At 38.5% G+C, this 19674-nt stretch overlaps 1 protein-coding gene across 2 annotated transcripts in view; it reads right to left on the bottom strand.

The window, feature by feature from the left end:
- Positions 1-19674, bottom strand: part of SIRT1 (sirtuin 1) — a 46119-nt gene that overhangs the window by 14026 nt on the left and 12419 nt on the right. Inside the window, exons 1-4 of one of the 2 annotated variants that reach the window (XM_042907865.1) lie at positions 12364-12869; positions 10845-10961; positions 7235-7476; positions 5271-5423 (exon numbers count right to left, since the gene is read on the bottom strand). In XM_042907865.1, the coding sequence (XP_042763799.1) occupies positions 5271-5423; positions 7235-7476; positions 10845-10961; positions 12364-12787 (936 nt within the window). In that variant the 5' untranslated portion in view covers positions 12788-12869. Of the gene's footprint in view, positions 1-5270; positions 5424-7234; positions 7477-10844; positions 10962-12363; positions 12870-19674 lie in introns of those variants that run through there. The other variant, XM_042907867.1, reaches the window with a different exon arrangement.

The following is a 19674-nucleotide window of genomic DNA, read 5'->3' as shown; positions in this document are numbered from 1 at the left end:
TGACAGCATTCCTGTATCATCCACAAAGAAAATCACATTTACTACTCAGCCATATACTGAATAGGTTTGTGGACTCTACTGTAGACATATACATCCCCATTTTGCATATGAAAAATCTAAAGCACAGAAATAACTTGCCAAATGTCACAAGAGGCAGTATGTAGCAGAGCTATCATTCAAACCCAATTTTGACACCTAAGTGTGGCTCTTAACCAATAATGCATACTGCCTTTTTAATTTTCAATCTCTTGACATCACGTTTCCTACTTCTTTTAAGCTAATATGCACCACTGCTATTAGGTATTCCAAGCTAGTCTAGTAAGAATAGTAAATACAATTTGGGGTGCCTGGTTGGCTCAGTCAGGCGTCCAACTCTTGATTTCTGCTCAGGTCATGATCTAACAGTTCATTAGTTTGAGCCCTACATTGGGCTCTGGGCTGACAGTGCCAAGCTTACTTGGGATTCTGTCTCTCCCTCTCTCTCTGCCCCTCCCCTGCGTGTATGCACTCCCTCTCTGTCTCAAAAATAAACCTAGAAAGTATATATACTTCGGGGCGCCTGGGCAGCTCAGTCGGTTGAGCATCTGACTTCGGTTCAGGTCATGGTCTCACAATTCGTGAATTTGAGCCCCACATTGCGCTCGCTGCTGTCAGCACAGAGCCAGCTTCAGACCCTCTGTCTCCCTCTCTGCCCCTCCCCCACTCTCTCAAAAATAAAAAAAACATTAAAAAAACACACTTCATTTTGCACAACTTTGGGATTACAGCAAGCTGGAATTCCAATCACCTTCTAACTTAAAAACACTCTTCAAGAATCCATGATCTCTCCACAAACCAGTGCAGAAAAGCAGCCCAATCGGAAAAAACAGCTAAGAACAAACAGGCAATTCAAAGATATACACGTGGTCAGCAGTGAAAAGCATTCATCCAGGGGCGCCTGGGTGGCTCAATTAGTTAAGCTTCCAACTTCTGCCCAGGCCATGATCTCACAGTTTTTGAGTTCGAGTCCCACATCAGGCTCTGTGCTGACAACTCAGAGCCTGGAGCCTGCTTCAGATTCTGTGTCTCCCTCTCTCTCTACCTCTCCCCCACTCATGCTTTCTCTCAAAAATAAATGAACATGAAAAAAAATTTAAAAAAAGTATTTATCCACACTAATAAACAAAAACAAAACATTAATATAAGAAGATGCTAATTTTTATCTATTAGATAGTTTAAAATGCCTTAAAAACAACTCTAGATAACGACTAATAGAACTAATTAAACATATTGTGGTACAACTATTAATACTATGCAGACTTTTCTTAAAAATGAGGTATATCTGTTAAGTGCCTTTGTGAAACTATTTCCAATATTAAGTAGTACAAACAAAAGCAAGGTAGAGAAAAGGGTGCATGACTGTTGGTAATTATTTTTAAAATGTTGGAAAATTACAATAATGCCCTTCTCCTATATATAAAAACAAGTTTACTCATTCTTCTTCCTAGAAAGATACCCAAGAATACATCTTATGATGGTAGTAACCTTTGAAGAACAAGAGGTAGAGAGGACTGAAGGGGGAAGCCAACTAAAATATGTGTTTTACTGTTAGAAGCAATTTTTAAACCCTAAATACAACAAACCCACACCCCCACACACACTTTTTGAAAAGTATTTTAATGCTAATGAAGTATCGTGGAGGATTTTTGGGTGGGTAGGGAGCAGGGGCATGCTTAAATCAGCCTTTTTATTTTTTATTTAAAAAAAAAAATTTTTTTTTACATTTATTTATTTTTGAGAGACAGAGCATAAGTGGGGGAGGGGCAGAGAGAGAATGAGACACAGAATCTGAAGCAGGCTCTAGGCTCTGAGCTGTCAGCACAGGGCCTGATGCAGGGCTTGAACTCATAAAATGTGAGATCACGACCTGAGCCAAGGTCGGATGTTTAACCGACTGAGCCACCCAGGTGCCCCCTAAATCAGCCTTCTAATACCCTTCTGAAAGGAGTGTATCTTATTCCACCTTTCCAGGTAGCAGTGAGACAAAACATATCAAGACCCTTAGAAATTTCACGTTCGGGAATTTATCCTTAAGAACATTGGAAACATACCAAAAAGGGCAATCAGAGCAACACTGTTTACAACAAAAGTAAGCAGGAAGGATTCAAAATGTACTCTTGTGGAATTACAGTACATCACTTGATGAACGTTATGACCATTATATCAGTTTAATAGATAAAAAGTTTATTAAATAGAAAATATAAGGATAAAATAACCCATTTTTATAATAAAAATATAATATATATTTCAGCTATAAAACTATATTTACATTTATACACAGGCAACCCACATACACATAGGTATTAAAATTGTCTTCAGATAAATGGGGCTGTGGCTTTTTTTGGGGGGGGTTGCATTTTATTATTTTTAGATAATGAGCTAGTTTTAAGATTCCTTAACTTTATAACTACAGAATCTCTTATGTTTGCACATTATCAATAAAGTGATAATTTATTGAATAAATATAAAGACACAAGTTTGGAATTAAGTTCATAAAAATTCAGTTCCTATTTCTCTACTTTTTCTTGATTTTTAAGTGCTTTAGGGTAAAGAATATTCACTGAATTCAATATAGGATAGCATCTATACTCTCTGAACACAGTCCTTTTTAACAACAAAAAGTTATTTACATATCCTCAGTTTCACCTTAAATCTTAATATAACCATTCATTTTGACCATACCAGTGAATTATTTTAGACTCCTGAGAACCTTGACAACTCATTATCATTCCAAACCCTTACTATGCAGGAGGGTAATGGTTCAGAACATAGCTATACAGCTTTAACGTTGGGCTTAATTATTCCTATATACAAGAATTCAAAGAGATAACCACAGGTAGACAGACACACTGTAATACAGCTGTGCTCAAACACAGAGCAATTATACAGGGGGTATTTGGCAATGTCTGGAGGCATTTGATTGTCAAGACTGGGAGTGAGAGTGTTATTAATAGCATTTAGTGGGAGGAGGCCAGGAATGATGCTCCATATCCTACAATACATAGGAAAGCTGACAGCAAAGAATTACCCACCCCAAAATGTCAATAAGTTGAGAAACTGCTCTAATGGGCCAGTAACCTCTTTAACACACTTCTCTTTTACTTGGAATTTCTTGTCTAAAAGAAATCTATGTTTCTTCTCAATAATTATATACAACCAATGCCTCCATACATGTGTAGAAATTCTTTCCTTCCAAAATGTCTAAATTTCACCAGTAATATTTCCTCTCTTCATGGCTTCATATTAAATTCACTTTCTCATAACTGACAAAAATCATAAGCTGATTTTATGAACTTTCTGCCAAGTTAGAAAAACTGGTAAACAATTTTATGTTAAGAGTATTTATGTAGTATTTTAAGAATCTAGTAAAATACTGTGCAATATTTACATACCCTCCCCACCCACATTTTTATGTTTTTCATTCTTTGTCCCTACTTATTTCCCCTTAAGCTTTTTCCTATTCATTTTTTAGACCCAAATTAACTCAGTTTTTTACCATTACATCAATTGCTTTTTTTCCACTGTATTAACTAATACACACAAATTCTCAAAACTTTTATAGAAGTGAAAAATGCTGCCTCTCCACACCTTTCTCCCAGGTGGCACAAAAGATGTACACAGAAACATTATAACACATTAACAGTGTGCCATTTTTACTGTAACTCACTTATTTTCTCTTATGCATGGTCTAAATTTCTATTAAGTGTATTTTTGAAAGTCCCTACCATGTATCTTTATCAGAGTAATTCTTAATTATTTCTACAGATTCTTATATATCAAAGCTAATTTAAGCTACAACTGAGTACCCAGTCTGTATATGAGACAACAAAGGTTTCTTACCCTTGCTATTTCTATTCTCAGTTACCACATTTTCCATGTGTCAGGTTACTACTTTACTAGGCAACTTAATATATACTTAAGATAGGGAAAAAAGCTGACCAGTTAGTTTGGGCAACATGTTTTCTCTCAGAATAGAATTTAAAGCAAAAGTCTAGTGAACATTACATAAATGCAGTAGTGAATCAACTTTTATCATCAAATATAAGATCAAAGTAATTTCTAGTTACTTGCTGGCCCTCTAAGTGTTGATTTCTGCCAACTAGAGCTATTAGAACGTGAGTGTCCTAGGTCCAATTCAAGAAACCTATAATTAAGTGATATTTCATTGTTCTTCAAAATCATGCAGTAGTACCACTAGCACTGGAACATGAGAGCTTTTCCAAGTTATAATAAATAGACCATATGGTTTGAAAGTAGCACTCTTTAATTAAACTACAGGTTCCTTTAACTTCTAGATTTATGAAAAACTAGTCAATAATACAGAAGACCCTAACCAAATATAATGAAGTTTAGCGATTAACAATTTTACAATTTCTTTCCATAAGACTATAGAATAAAAAAATAAAAGTTTTTTAATGACTCAAATCTCCTGGGCATGGTATAATGTAATTATCAAACTTTATACTCTACAAGAGGACTGCCCAACAGAAATATGTGAGCCATGTACACAATTCAAAATTTTCTAGTAATCACATTAAAAAGCATGAAATTATAATTTTTGACACAATATATCAAAAGATTACTTCCACACATAATATTTGTTATGATATATTTTCTATTTTTTCCATACTACATTTCCAAAATCTGGTATGTCTTCCACACTTACATCACATTTCAATACACTTAAGTACCAAGAGCCATTTGTGGCTAGTGGCTTCTCAACTAGACAGTGCAGCCCTAGAGACTCTAGAGCAAAATAAAGCAAATGACTAAAATGCAACCTAAGAATCTTCACCCCTAATCACAATTTTTTTAGGCAAATCCTCATGTGTTAAAACCTGACTACTATAAAACACACCTAAACAGAGATTACAATGCTTATGACCCATAAAAAATATTAAAAATCAAAACAGTGATGTTACTTTCATATGGTTTACTAACTCTAAAACAGTCTGAGTAATGTAAAGGCCACTACTAAAGTGCAGATTTGAAAAATATGAAATAATTTCTTCTTTAAACATAAGCCCAGTCCTAAAATGAAAATTAAATGATAGCCCGTTCTGGGAAGAAGGAAATTCTGACTGAAATAACTTTATTTCAGTGATCTTATCCTACCACAGTCCTAGTGCCCAAATAGCAGACAATGAATGATAAACTTAAGAACACTAAATGTGAATAAAATCTGTTTTCACAAAAAAAGACCAAAGAACAGCTAGAAGACTTCATAGTACCTTTGCAAACTTGAAGAAAGGTCTTGGATCTTTTCTGAAATATTCAATATCAAACATTGCTTGAGGGTCTGGAAGGTCTGGGAAGTCTATTGCAAGGCGAGCATAAATACCATCTCTTGATCTGAAGTCAGGTATTCCACAAGAAACAGAAACCTGAAATATGCATGGCATAATTTGTACAATTAAATCTTTTACCTCTATATTTATAATTACTAATTCTTTCATCACATAAGTAGGGAAGAACTGAAAAATATTTTACTTTAAAATTTATTTTGGGGGAGGGGTGCCTGGGTGGCTCAGTCAGTTAAGCATGCGACTTGTTTTTGGCTCAGGTCATGATCCCAGGGTCTTGGGATTGAGCCCTGCACTGGGCTCCATGCTCTCTCTCTCTCTCTCCCTCTGCCCCTGCCCTCCACACACTCTCTCTCTACAACATTAAAAAAAATTTGTTTTGGGGAACAAAAATACTGTCCTACTCTAATTTCAAATTCAAATAAAAACAAAACCACCAGTATAATGAAAATCCACCACATTTTCCATTCATAGTGGAGTAAGGAATTTTAAGTCAGGCTATTTTTCTTTTCAGGCTAATTTCAAACCTTTAAGCATTTAACCAACAAATTAAAGCAACTGCAATTTGAGAACAGAGTAAACCATTTCAAATTATTTTAACTAGAAAGCAGGCAAGATTTTCTATCACAGTCAAGTATTTCCAAAAACGAAAACCAAAAAACTGTCATCTGGTCAGGGTTCTACTTCAAGAGTATTAAATTACTGTATTTTCTTTAAAAACTCTTATCATAGGGGAACCTGGATAGTTCAGTTGAGCATCCAACTCTTGATTTCAGCACAGGTCCTGATTCTAGGGTCATGGGATCAAGCCCCATGTCAGGCTACTCACTTAGTGTGGAGCCTGCTTGAGATTCTCTCTTTCTCTCTGCCCCTCCCCAAATGTTTGTTTATTTTTGAGAGAGACAGAGCACAAACGGGGAAGGGGCAGAGAGAGAGAGAGAGGGGCAGAGAGAGAGAGAGAGGGGCAGAGAGAGAGAGAGGGAGACACAGAATCTGAAGCAGGCTCCAACTCACAAACCGCAAGACCGTGACCTGAACCGAAGTGGACACTTAAACTGACTGAGCTACACAGGCGCCCCTTCAGTATTTTAATTCTTAACGGACACTTCAAACAAGGATTTCAGAAGTTAACTTCTTGTTTCACAATTTTATCAGAGTTGACTCCATTTTGACCTCCAAGTAAAACTAACTAGTCTAAATCACATCTGGGAACAAAGCAAAACGATACTTGATAATCATTTATGATTAACTAGCACTCTGCCTTAACTCAAAATGGCAAAAAGCAGGACTGAATTTTACTCCAACAGTTGCCCTAGGTCACTACTTGTAACATATTCTGTATTCAACACACAATAAGAGCCTTAGGTGGCTAGTTAAGTGTGAACCCAAAGTAGGGCAAATGAAAAATGCCAAGCCACCACAATCACATCACCTTAAACTAAAATGGAAGGGAGGTAGGAACCTGTTGCCTTCCCAACACTGTAATTTTACTTGTGAATACCAATTAGGTTCCCAGTTTCCCCATAAAGATGGAACAAATACCCAATTTTTCCATCAAACTCTGACACATTTTATGCAAATAGACTTCCCTGCATCTCCTTTAGGAGCTGTAGTATAATGTAAGGAAAAATGTTGCCTTAACTCCACTTAGTTACGAGGTTAACAAACAGAAACAAATCTTATTTAAGGTTGTTAGAGAGGTTTTTAAAGAACTAAACCAATTTAACAACTGCTACTGCACCTTTTTAGTAGTTTTCAAACACAAATGCCCACTATCATGTCAGGATAAATTCTTCTACACAAGAAAAATGTTTCTTAATTAGAAAAGACTTAATTAAGAAGTATCATACACCACCTCCCCCTTTAACCAATGTTATATACATCTTACATACCCCAGCTCCAGTTAGAACTATTATTTTTTTGCACTCTTGTAATAATTTCACAGCATCTTCAATTGTATTAATATCTTTTCTTTTTTTCCTTTTTGGTGGTTCTGAAAGGATATTAATAACAATCTGCCACAGTGTCATATCATCCAATTCAGGTGGAGGAATTGTTTCTGGTAATAAATCTTTAAGAATTGTTCGAGGATCTGTGCCAATCATGAGATGCTGCTGAACAAAAGTATATGGACCTGTATCAAGAGAAAAAAGAATTAGATCTAATCCACTTCCAAGTAATTCAAAATCTCATTTATTTTCAAGTAATGAATTATCAAACTTTGAAGTTTTTTTGCAAAGTCAGAAAATGCAATATAAAGGTATTTCATTCTTTAGAGCTAGTGCTCAGGGAGATCAAATCCAGAGTTGGGCCTGCCCCTGGAGTTCCTGAATCCAGCCTCATCTCTCCTGTTTCTAAGAATAAAACCAAAATTCACTCTTCAGATCATTTAGTACTTTTTCTTTCAAAAAAATATTTGTCATGTTAGACTTAAAAAAAAAATTTACTACGTTAATTTGATCTGGATCAAAAGACTACCAACATTAATTATTCAACTGCTGATAATAATCACCTTCATTTACTGAATATGTATTTAATGTCAGAACAGTCAGTTATTAATTCACATAAATCTTCCCTGAAAGAGGTTTAACAGATAAGAAAACAAACACTGAGGCAGAAACCTCTTTGACCTGGGCCACAGCAACTTCTTACTCAACACGTCTCTGAAGGCAAGGGAAACAAAAGCAAAAATGAACTATTGGGACCTCATCAAAATAAAAAGCTTCTGCACAGCGAAGGAAACAATCAGCAAAACTAAGAGGCAACAGACAGAATGGGAGAAGATATTTGCAAACAACATATCAGACAAAGGGTTAGTGTCCAAAATTTATGAAGAACTTATCAAACTCAACACCCAACAACAAATAATCCAGTGAAGAAATGGGCAAAAGACATGAATAGACACTTCTCCAAAGATATTCAGATGGCCAACCGACACATGAAAAAATGCTCAACATCACTCATCATCAGGGAAATACAAATCACAACTGCAATGGTATTTAGGTATTTATCCAAGGGATACAGGTATGCTGTTTCTAAGAGACACATGCACCCCCATGTTTATAGCAGCACTATCAACAATAGCCAAAGTATGGAAAGAGCCCAAATGTCCATGGATGGATGAATGGATAAAGATGTGGTATATATACACAATGGAGTATTACTTGGCAATCAAAAAGAATGAAATCTTGCCATTCTTAACTACGTGAATGAAACTAGAGGACATTATGCTAAGTTAAATTAGTCACTCAGAAAAAGACAAATATCATATGACTTCACTCACATGAGGACTTTGAGATACAAAACAGATGACCATAAGGGAAGGGAAGCAAAATAATATAAAAACAGGGAAGGGGACAAAACATGAGACTCTTAAATATGGAGAACAGACAGAGGGTTACCAGAGGGGTTGTAGGAAGGGGGGGGATGGGTTAAATAGGTAAGGAGCATTAAGGAATCTATTCCTGAAATCATTGTTGCATTATATGCTACCCTGGATATAAATTTTTAAAATAATTTAAATTTAGGGGCGCCTGGGTGGCTCAGTCGGTTAAGCATCCGACTTCGGCTCAGGTCATGATCTCCCGGTCTGTGGGTTCGAGCCCCGCGTCGGGCTCTGTGCTGACAGCTCAGAGCCTGGAGCCTGCTTCCGATTCTGTGTCTCCCTCTCTCTCTGACCCTCCCCCATTCATGCTCTGTCTCTCTCTGTCTCAAAAATAAATAAACATTAAAAAAAAAAAAAAAAAATTTAAAATAATTTAAATTTAAAAATAAAAAAAGAAAACAAACACTGTGAGAGGTAAAATAGTTTGCCCAAAATTACCCACTTAGTAAGTTGCAAAGCCAGAATGCACACCCAGAGCTGCATGCCAAATTTCATGTTCTAAGTAACTTTATAAGTTTCCAAAGCAATTGTTTCTACTTCTGCAATTTCTTTCATGCTTTTTAATCATTTTGAACACCATCATTTGATGAAAACCAAAAGAAAGATAAATGTTAAGTTATGAATAAATAGAAAAGAGTTAGGTTATCCCCTTGAACTATAAAATACTAAGTATGTATTTTAGGAGTTAATTAACTACCAATTTTTAATGCTATTACAAATTATATCCACTTTTTTTTTTTAATGTTTTGTTTTCGAGAGAGAGGGACAGCAGGTGGTGGGGGAGGGGCCAAGAGAGAGGGAGACAGTGGATCTGAGGCAGGGTCTGCAAGAACCTGGAACTAAAGAATCCACGAACCATGAGATCATGACCTTAGCTGAAGGTGGAAGCCCAAATGACTGAGCCACCCAGGCGCCCCAACAAATGATATCAAGGTCTAAGTTTCAAATTCTGATTGTCTGTTGCTAATATATAGGGATACAGTTGAGTTTTAATAATGATGACATATCCTACAACTTTCTTCTAATCATTTAACTCTAGTAGTTTTTGACGTTTCCATAAAATTTCTACTTAGATAATATGATGTCTTCTGCAAATAATAACAGGTTTCCAACTGCCTTGCTAATGTAGATTCCTTTTATTTTTGTCTATTGTAGTAGCCAGAACCTCCATGATAAAACTGAATAAAAGCAGTAAGAACAAAAAAGAAAAAAAAACTACCAAAATCAAATTTCTATAGCTAAGATCTAGAAAAATACACGGTAATTAACAGAAGTTATGTACAAAAGAGTTCTAAAAATCAATAAAGTAAAGGTACCAGCCCCTAAAGCCCACAGGAAATCTATATATAATTACTATCTTTTAAATGATACATACATTATTGATATTTTGACCATTCATAATTTTTACTGTGAAATTTCTTACATCAGTTTCCTAGTTTGAGTAAACATTACAGACACTAAACAGGAACTAATCACCACTAGTTTAAAGAGACAAGGCACTTTTGAAAGAATGAGAGCACAGTAAGAGAAAGATTTTCAGGATGCTCATAACTTTGGTATAAAAATCTGATAGTGTTCTCTATTTCAGATTACTTTCCCATTTCATCCACATATTTAATATTTGTTAAGCACAAACTGTGTGCTAGGCACTGACAAAACACTATACCAAACAGTCAAAATCCCTGCCCCCATGGGGCTTATATTCTAGCACAGCAACTAAGACAATAAAGAAGTTAGATACAAACTTTGTTAAGAAGTGGTAAGTGTTAAGGAGGGGGAAAAAAAAAAAAAAAAAGAACAGATTTGACTTGAGGGAGAGCAAGATACTCTAACTGGAGAAAAAGTACTCCACACAGAGGGGTACAAGTGAAAAGGATTGAAGGTGTGAGAAGGACCTGATTGAAAAACACCAGAGGCCAGCTTCCATGGGCTTGAGAGGCTTAAAAACAAAAACAAAGCACTAGACTTTCCCTAAAAACATAAGCTGATACTAAATCTCAGAAAACACCTAAGAACCTCCTCACTAGGTTATAAGGGTATAGAAAACTATATTTTCAGTTGGCACAAAAAGATATACAAAGAAAAAGACACTATTCACTAAAGATCTGAAATCATACCTATACGTGGCCTTGGAGTCCAGTCGCTAGAACTTGCATGTGAGGCTCTATCATCCTCATCACTTTCACAGGAATGAAAACCATTGGTGATTATTTCATCACCAAACAGAAGGTTATCTGCAAAAGAAACCAAAGTAACGCAAGGCTGCTGAAACAATCTGAATCTAAAATGTATGCAGATCTGTAACAGTTATTATGTAAAGATTTTCACTGAATAAACCACTGAACATTCATTCATACTGACTATGTAAAAAAAAAAAAAATGCCTACTGGGTCAGCTTGCACCATTCACAGGAACAGTATGTCTTCATCTTTAGGGATTCTGCCCATTATCTACAACTTTCAGTTCATCAAAATCTAGAAATAAGTTAATTATACTTAATCAAAACACAAAAAGTAGCAGTCTAGTTGGACTGAATTGATTGATCACAAATAATGGGAATGCATGAAACTTGTCAAAAATTTAACAAGTGATTCAAATATAATCACAATAATTTTCCCTTCTCTTATATAATACCAGACACAAAGATTTCTTTGCATCATTATTAGTTTCCCATATTAAACTGTAGTTACTGAAATCAGGGGTCGTTTTATTAATGCAGACCTTAATGCTCAGGTATGGCCAAATGGTCCACTGGTAAGATTTATTGATAAAGACAAACATCCATCCAAGACATAAACAACTCCGATCAAAAAAATGAAACCCTCAAAGATGACATGACATACAAAACTAACACATCTATCTGCTTTAGCATGCCAGAAAAATGTCAATTCGTGTTTCAGGGTTAGATACGCGCGCGCGCGCACACACACACGCAATTACACCTACTCTAAAAAACATGAGCACATAATCAGAAAAAAAGTACTATTTATATTAAGTACTCAAGGTACTATAATGCTTCCATACCCAGCATTAATTGCACCACAGAATGGTAATGTCTTTAGAATAGCCTTTGCTTTTCAAATTTTGCAGGCTATGGCTTTAGAAAAAAGCTTTGCTCCTGAAAATTTAAAACAAGTTTAAAAATAAAAACCTTCAAGGGAAAAAAAAAAGTTACCAACTGCACAGGTGTGTCAGTTTGCAAACACAACTGCAAAAGGTCGATGCAAGGGACAGACAAAAGTTGCAGATTTAAGTGTGGAGAGAAGGGGTGTGAAAAAGCGAACGATGTTTAACAAAGGCAATATGCTAAAAGAGTTAAGAGGATAGAGAAACTTACTTTAAAACCAACTGCGGGAGTTGGGCGGCCCGGCGGCTGCGCAAAGCGCAAGGCCGCCCAGGCGGGCCGTGCAGGGAAGGAAAGAGGGAGAGGAGGGGGGAGTACTCGGGCCGCTCCCGCAGCCGGGCCAGCAGCCCCGAAGGCGCGCAGCTAAGGAGGCCCGCGATGGGGAGCGGGACGCCGCAAAACCAGCCCTGAGCCCCCGGCCCGCCCCAGAGAACCTCCTCACCCCACACCCGAAGGGGCCCCAAGAGAGGGAGGAGGGGATGCGCAGTCCCAGCCGCCCGCGCCCTGCGCACCTCGGTACCCAATCGCCGCCGCCGCCGCCGCCTCTTCCTCCTCTTCGCCCTCGTCGTCGTCGTCGTCGTCGTCGTCGTCGTAGAAGTCGTCGGCCGGCGGCGGCTCCCGGGTTAGGCCCTGTAGGCCCGGCCCATTGTCTCCTTCTCCGGCCGTCGCCGCCTGGGCCTCCCGCTCCTCGCCCGCCGCTGCCGCCTCCCGCCACAGCGCCGCGGCCGCCGCGGGGCAGCCCCCGGTCGCCGCCGGCACTTCACGCTCGGGGGCCGCCCCACCGGGCTCGCCCGGGCTCCGCCCCAGGCCTGGACAGTCTCTCCGCGGCCTCTTGCGGAGTGGCTCTCCGGCGGGCGGCGACGCGGCCTCCCTCTCGGCCACCACCGCCGAGGGGGAGCCGCCGGGCTGAAGGGCGAGCGCCGCCTCGTCCGCCATCTTCCAACTGCCTCTCTGGCCCTCCTCCCTCGCCTCCTCTGCTCCCGCTCGACTCGCGGCACTGGCGCCCCCGCGGCTCGGGCTGCGGGAGATTTAAACCCCGTCACGTGACCCGGCCCTCTTCGCCCCCGCCCTCCCGCCGCTCCCGCCACCCACGCGGGCCGGACCACAACACGGCGGGTCACGTGGCGGGCGGAGGCGGCGTGGGCTGGGAGGAAACTCGGCCCCACCCCTCTGCGGCAAGCGCTTCTCGCAGCCAAACTCTCCCGTTTCCCAACTTATTTTCAAAACTGTCCTCAAATCACTGCCTCAGGGGTGGCCCTAGTTTTGGTTCACCCTGTGCGTTTCCACTTAAGTCTGAAGTGCACACCTTGCTTGCCTTAGTCTTTCTATATTTAAGATAAAGGTTTAAAACTTCGTTCTTGAGAGGCGATAAGGAATGAAGCTGGCCAAGGCTTAGCTTCGTGAATTACACTGGATAGTCTCGTTAACCAGCGTTAAGTAGAGGGAAAAAGACGCAGTTCACTCCGCACTTTCTTCACACCCTTCTGATAGCTGCTCTTAGCTCCTTTTTCTTCCTAAACACAGAATGTTTAGCTGACTGCTTTCCCCCCTTCTCTTCATCGCATGTATACGGTGGTGTAGATTGTCAAATACTTAAAGGCATATGTCCCCCATGAAAAACCTCTGACTTGGGGGGGGGGGGTTGGAGGTTAGCATGTCTGCTTTCTGACCCCAGCTTGGCTCCAAAAGTGTGAATTACCTTCTCTGAGTGTATTAAGCCCAGTGGGCCGTATGGAAAGAGCAGAATGAGCATGAGTTGGGCCCGTATACACTTCTGAATTTGGGTTGGAATTTGCGATTCTTGCCTACTAGCTTCAGCAATTTAGCCTTTGTAAACGCAATATTCTCATCTTTAGTATGGTAATTTCTTATTCGCAGGGTTATGAGAATTGAACAAGATAGATGTAAAGTGAGGAGTACCTAGTGGCTCAAAAATATTAGTTCCTTACACAAACAAATAATGTAGCTCTTTGCATACAAGAAGCCCCTCTACTTTCCACCTTCCCTGAAATTCCAGGAGCCTGTCCCTCCATATCTAGCCTTAACTAATGACTCCTATAATACATGGCAGATCTGGAGCCAATGGTTGGTAGGGCATCTGCCCCTGCAGTATGGCATTAGAACTGCTTAAAGGACTGCTCCAAGTTTATAGTAAATCATACCTGAAGTTTACCATGGGGGCCTACCTATACTGGGCCAATTATTTAGGCAAACAACCTAAGTTGTTTCTTCAACCTTAAAAAAAAAAATTAGAATGTTGTAAGTGTATCACTAAGGCCCCATCTAAATCCAAAAGCCATTGCACTTCAAATTAAACTGAGAAACTTTGTCTACAACTACTGACTTTTCATTTCTGAAAGTAATCTCTTTTGTCCTTAAAGCCTAGGAATCATATTTGATGTGTTCCTTTAGATTGATGCCCTCTAACCAATCGGTGACCAAATCCTGTTGTCCTTCCCTTCCCTCCTACACTCTCTCCAATTCCTAACTACATAGACACCTCACCCTTCCCGGCTGACATTCTTGGTCCTGCTCTCTCCCTACTTTCTCCATCTTAACCTGCAAAATAGTTCATAAATTGATTCTCAACCACACTGCTGAGATGTAGTATATGAAATGTTGAGAGTCAGTATCCCATCAAAATTGAGAGAAAGATTGGGGTGCCTGGCTGGCTCAGTCAGTAGAGCATGTGACTCTTAATCTCAGGGATGTGAGTTCTAGCCCTACCTTGGGTGTAGAGATCACTTAAAAACAAAAACACCTACAAAATAAGGAAAACAGTTTATCTTTTTAAAAAATTTGAGGGGCACCTGGGTGGCTCAGTTGGTTAAGCATCTGACTGGCTCAGGTCATGATCTCGAGCTTCTTGAATTTAAGAGTTTGAGCTCCACATCAGGCTCTGTGCTGACAACCCAGAGCCTGGAGCCTGCTTCAGATTCTCTATCTCCCTCTCTCTCTGCCCCGTTCCCACTCACACTCTGTCTCTCTCTCTCAAAAAAAATGAACAAACATTAAAAAACATTTTTTTAAAAATTGAGGGGCACCTGGGTGGCTCAGTCGGTTAAGTGTCCAACTCTTGATTTCAGCTCAGGTCATGCATGATCTCATGGTTTGTGAGATCAAGCCTGGTGTTGGCTCTGTACTGACAGTGTAGAGCCTGCTTGGAATTCTCTCTCTCCCTCTCTCTGACCCTCCCCTGTGCATGCTCTCCCTCTTTCATTCTCAAAATAAATAGATAAACATGAAAAAAATTAAAAGTTTTGAGAGGAAATTGTCAGCTTTTTGTGAGAAAGGCATTTGTAAGCTTATGGACATCCATTACCTATTAATTCAATCATTCATTTATGTATATTGTACATCAAAGACACTTGCTGATATTTATGAAATGCTATGTGATCAATATGGTTGCCACTATGCTGAAATATCAGAAAGCAGTATACATGACAGGTAGGATAAATGAGACACAAGTGGTATTAAAAACAAAACAAAACAAAACCCTTTCAACTAGACTTCTGGCCTACCAGTAGTTGAGAACTACTTGCCTGAAATTCAAGTCATAGTCCTTAAAGCTTGCAAGCTTGCATTCAGTTTTTCAAATGTTACCTGAATCTGGCCTTCACCTTCTTATAAATATTTTTAGCATTAGTATACTTTAACTTGAATTTATCATTTTAGGAAGCCATTTTTTTTTAAATGAGGAAGCTCTTTAAGTTTTCATATGGGATGATCTCTAAGCTGCACAGTGTACAATGTAGAACAGTGTGTATAATATAATGCTATTTGTGAAAAAATAGAAGGAGGAGTGTGGAAGGGAGACCACATATATGTATTTGCTTATATATGTAGAAAATAACTCTGAAAGCACTTAAACACATACATGTCTGCCATATATTTGTCATACTTTTTTGCCTGTGCCTCCTTCCCTAAAACAATCTTCTCTATTCCTTATTCAATACATTATCCCCTATTTATTTGTTAGTTTATTTTTCTCTATGTTTTATTGATGGTCTCCCCCAACTTGAGCAGGAATTTTGTCCATCTGGTTCAGCTCTGTATCATTACCTTTTTAAAAATTTTTTTAAAATGTTTATTTTTGAGAGAAAGAGAGAGAGAGAGGAGAAGAGGCAGAGAGAGAGGGAGACACAGAATCCGAAGTAGGCTTCAGGCTCTGAGCTGTCAGCACAGAGCCCAAAATAGGGCTTGAACTCTACAAACAGTGAGATCATGAACAGAACTGAAGTCAGACGCTCCACCTACTGAGCCACCCAAGTGCCCCATCATCAGCTTTTTATTAGAGTAACTGGCACATATATTTATTGAATGAAAGAATAAATGAAGAATGGAAATTAATATTTCCACGTAGGAAAAGAATTATTGAATGAAGGATGATGGGCAGTGTGGGTCTAAAAAAGAAAAGAAAAAAGGCAAGAAGCAAGGGAAGAAATTCAGTTTGTCCCCAGCACAGTTCAGGTGAGAAAGTCTGTGAAACATGACATGAGATTGGTGGTACCTTGTTTGACAAGATGAACATAGGTGTACTGACCTATGAGGTGTTTTTCAGTTCTCTGATTCTTCAGACACCAAATGGGTGTTCAATAATTCAACTCAATCCTGACACTAACTACCCAGAGTTAGTAAAGACCTTACAGCTTAAGGGCTCAGTCTTACAGGACTGCCCCTAGTTCAGATGCCAGTACAAGTCCTAGAACTCCTGTACTTTTGACTAACTATAAAATGGGTGTTCCCATGATACCCTCCTAAAATTCAATCATTTCCTAGAATAGCTCACAGAAGTCAGGAAGACACATTACTTACATTTACAAAGTAAACATATCTTCTGTATCCTTACAAAGGATACAAATGAAGAGCCAGATAAAAAAAGAGGTACTGAGGGCAGGGTGCAGAAAGGTCCTGAGCATAGTAGCTTCTGTCCCTATGGAGTTGAAGTGCACCACCCTCTCAGGATGTGGGTGTGCTCACCAATTTGGAAGATCTCTCTATTGTTCAAGAGTTGTTTTTTTTTTTTTTTAAGTTTATTTACTTATTTTGAGAAGGTGGGGAGGGGCAGAGAGAGACAGGAGAGAGAGAGAGAATCCCAAGCAGGCTCCACTCTGTCAGAGCAGAACCTGACTCGGGGATCAAACCCACAAACCATGACCTGAGATCATGACCTGAGCCAAAATCAAGAGTTGGATGCTTACCCGAGTGAGCCACATGGGCATCCCTTCAAGAGTTTTCATAGAGCTCAATCTCCAGCACACCCCAGCCCCTGTATTTGGAGGTCTAGAGTGGGCTGAAAGTTCCCACCCTCTAATCACTTTATCTTTCTGGTGACCAGCCCCATCTTGAGGCTATCTGAGGGTCCCAACTCAAGAACTACATCATTAGCATGAACTCAGAAGTGATGGAAAGGGGCTCATTATGAATAACCAAAAAACACTCTTATCACTCAGGAAATTCCAAGGTTTTACAGAGTTCTGTGTCAGGAACTGAGGAGAAAGACAAAATATTTTTTACTATATCAAAGCCTGTCATAGACTTCTGATACTAGTCACTAAGATTTTTTACTTGCTTTTTAGTACTAAGTCCCCTAAGCAGTCTTCAACAGTAATTTGGTTTCCATATAGAATTTCCCATTGGGGAGACAATGTTTGAAGAGTCAACATTTATATTCTGGCTGACTTTGCAGTTCTATTTATATAAACAAATAAACTGACTTTATAGCTTTAATATCAGTCTCATATGACTACAATTTATTAGAGGAGTTAGTACCAACTCTTTGTGTTCTAAAAAAAATGGTATTGACAAAACTAGTTACTAATGTGGAAAAATATAGATTCCTACCTCAAAGTAGATAAAAAAATAAATTCTAAGTGGGCCAAGGATCTAAATTAAAAAATACAATAAGAATATCATATAATTCTGTATGAAGAAAGAACTTAACTAGGACAGGAGCCATTTATTTATTTGTTTGTCTTAAAACTTTATTTTTTGGGGGGTCTGGGGGTGAGGAGGAGAGGGAGACAGAGAATCCCAAGCACACTGTGCACTGTCAGCACAGAGCTCGATGCGCGGCTTGAACTCACAAACTGTGAGATCATGACCTGAGCCAAAATCAAAAGTCAGATGCTTCACCAACTGAGCCACCCAGGCACCCCACGACAGAAGCCATATAAAATCTGTATTTCCCCATATGCTCCACCAAAAAAATTAAATTAAATAAAAAAATTAAGTTAAAAAATAAAATGCATATTGGACTACATAAAAATTTAAAATATGCTTAAATTTATTAGTAGTCACAGATATGCAAGTAAAACAATGAGGTATCCATTTTTCATTTCTTACATAGGCAAACACAAAACAAATTTTATTATTGCCATCTATTGCTTACCAGGATATGGGGGAACTAATACTCTCATACATTGCTATTATAGTGTTGGAAAGTAATCTGGAATATTTATTAAAACTATAAATATATACATACCTTTCAATCCAAAATTCCATTTATCTTAACAAAATAAAAGTATGAATATGTAAGGCCATGAATGCAAGAATGCTTATTATGGTATTGATGTTGAAGGAAAAGAAAAAAAAAGAAACAATCCAGATGTCTTCAGTAGGAAACCTGTTGATCAAATTATGCTATACACTTACTATGGCATATTATTCAACCATTAAAATGATCTATAACTGATCTCAAAAAATGTTTATGATGTACTGTGACAAAGCAAGTTGCACAAAAATGTGTATACTATGACCTTTTCTATTATTTAACAAATACCCACTTTTTTATTATTTTTAAAATCCCTATAGGGGGTGCCAGGGTAGCTCAGTCAGTAAAGCATCTGACTCTTGATCTCAGCTCAAGTCTTGATCTTAGGGTCATGAGTTCAAGTTCCATTTTGGGCTCTGTGCTGGGCATGGAGGCTACTTAAAAAAATAAATAAATAAAAAATAAGACCCCTAAATACGTATATACAAACCTCTATACAGATATGGCGGTAGAGACTTGGAAAAAGTATGGAAAGTTAATGTCAAAATGTTAACATTTTAATATCCCTGATAGAGGAGGTAGGCATAGATACAAGGGTTAGGGACACATCAATAAATGTTTCTTGCTAAAATTTCATATATTAAAATGAGAATATATATATGTGTGTGTGTATATATATATATATATATATATATACACATATATACATACATATACATATATACACATATATATACATAAAGGAAAAGAGGATCCATTTTTTGAAACTACAGTCTGAGGGCTAGAATCTGGATTCTGGGGTCTCCTCAAGCCCCTCCAACCCTATGAGGCTTAAGTGGTAGCTGACTTGCCTGTCTTAAACTACTTCTTTTTAAATTTCCAAGGTATAACCACAAGTTTAGCAGATGTTATTCTTTTATGGTTTCATGTATATTATTTAGTCTTTTTGATCAGTTTATAATACAAGTGTTGTACTTCCATACAGAACTTAGTATTCTATATATTATCAAACACCATTTGGGGAGATGTGTGGGATGTCCAAACTAAAGCAAATAGATAGGCTGATAATGTGGCCTGCCTTCCACCAGCTATATAAAGTCCTAGACCAGTGGTTCTCAACTGGGGCAATTTTGCTCCCCTACCCTCCAGAGGATTTTTGACATTTTTTTCTTGTTTATTTATTTGAAAAAGAGAGAGCAAGAGAGTGAGTATGTGTGCACGAGCTGGGAAGGAGCAGAGAGAAATGGAGAGAGAGAAACCCAAGCAGGCTTCTCACTGCCAGTGCAGAGCCAGATGCAGCCAGATGCATGAACCGTGAGATTATGACCTG

Source organism: Panthera leo, chromosome D2, assembly GCF_018350215.1.
Source record: "Panthera leo isolate Ple1 chromosome D2, P.leo_Ple1_pat1.1, whole genome shotgun sequence".
Classification (NCBI taxonomy): domain Eukaryota; kingdom Metazoa; phylum Chordata; class Mammalia; order Carnivora; family Felidae; genus Panthera; species Panthera leo.
The sequence above is the reverse complement of the archived record's forward strand: the minus strand, read 5'-3'. Positions and strand labels throughout refer to the sequence as shown.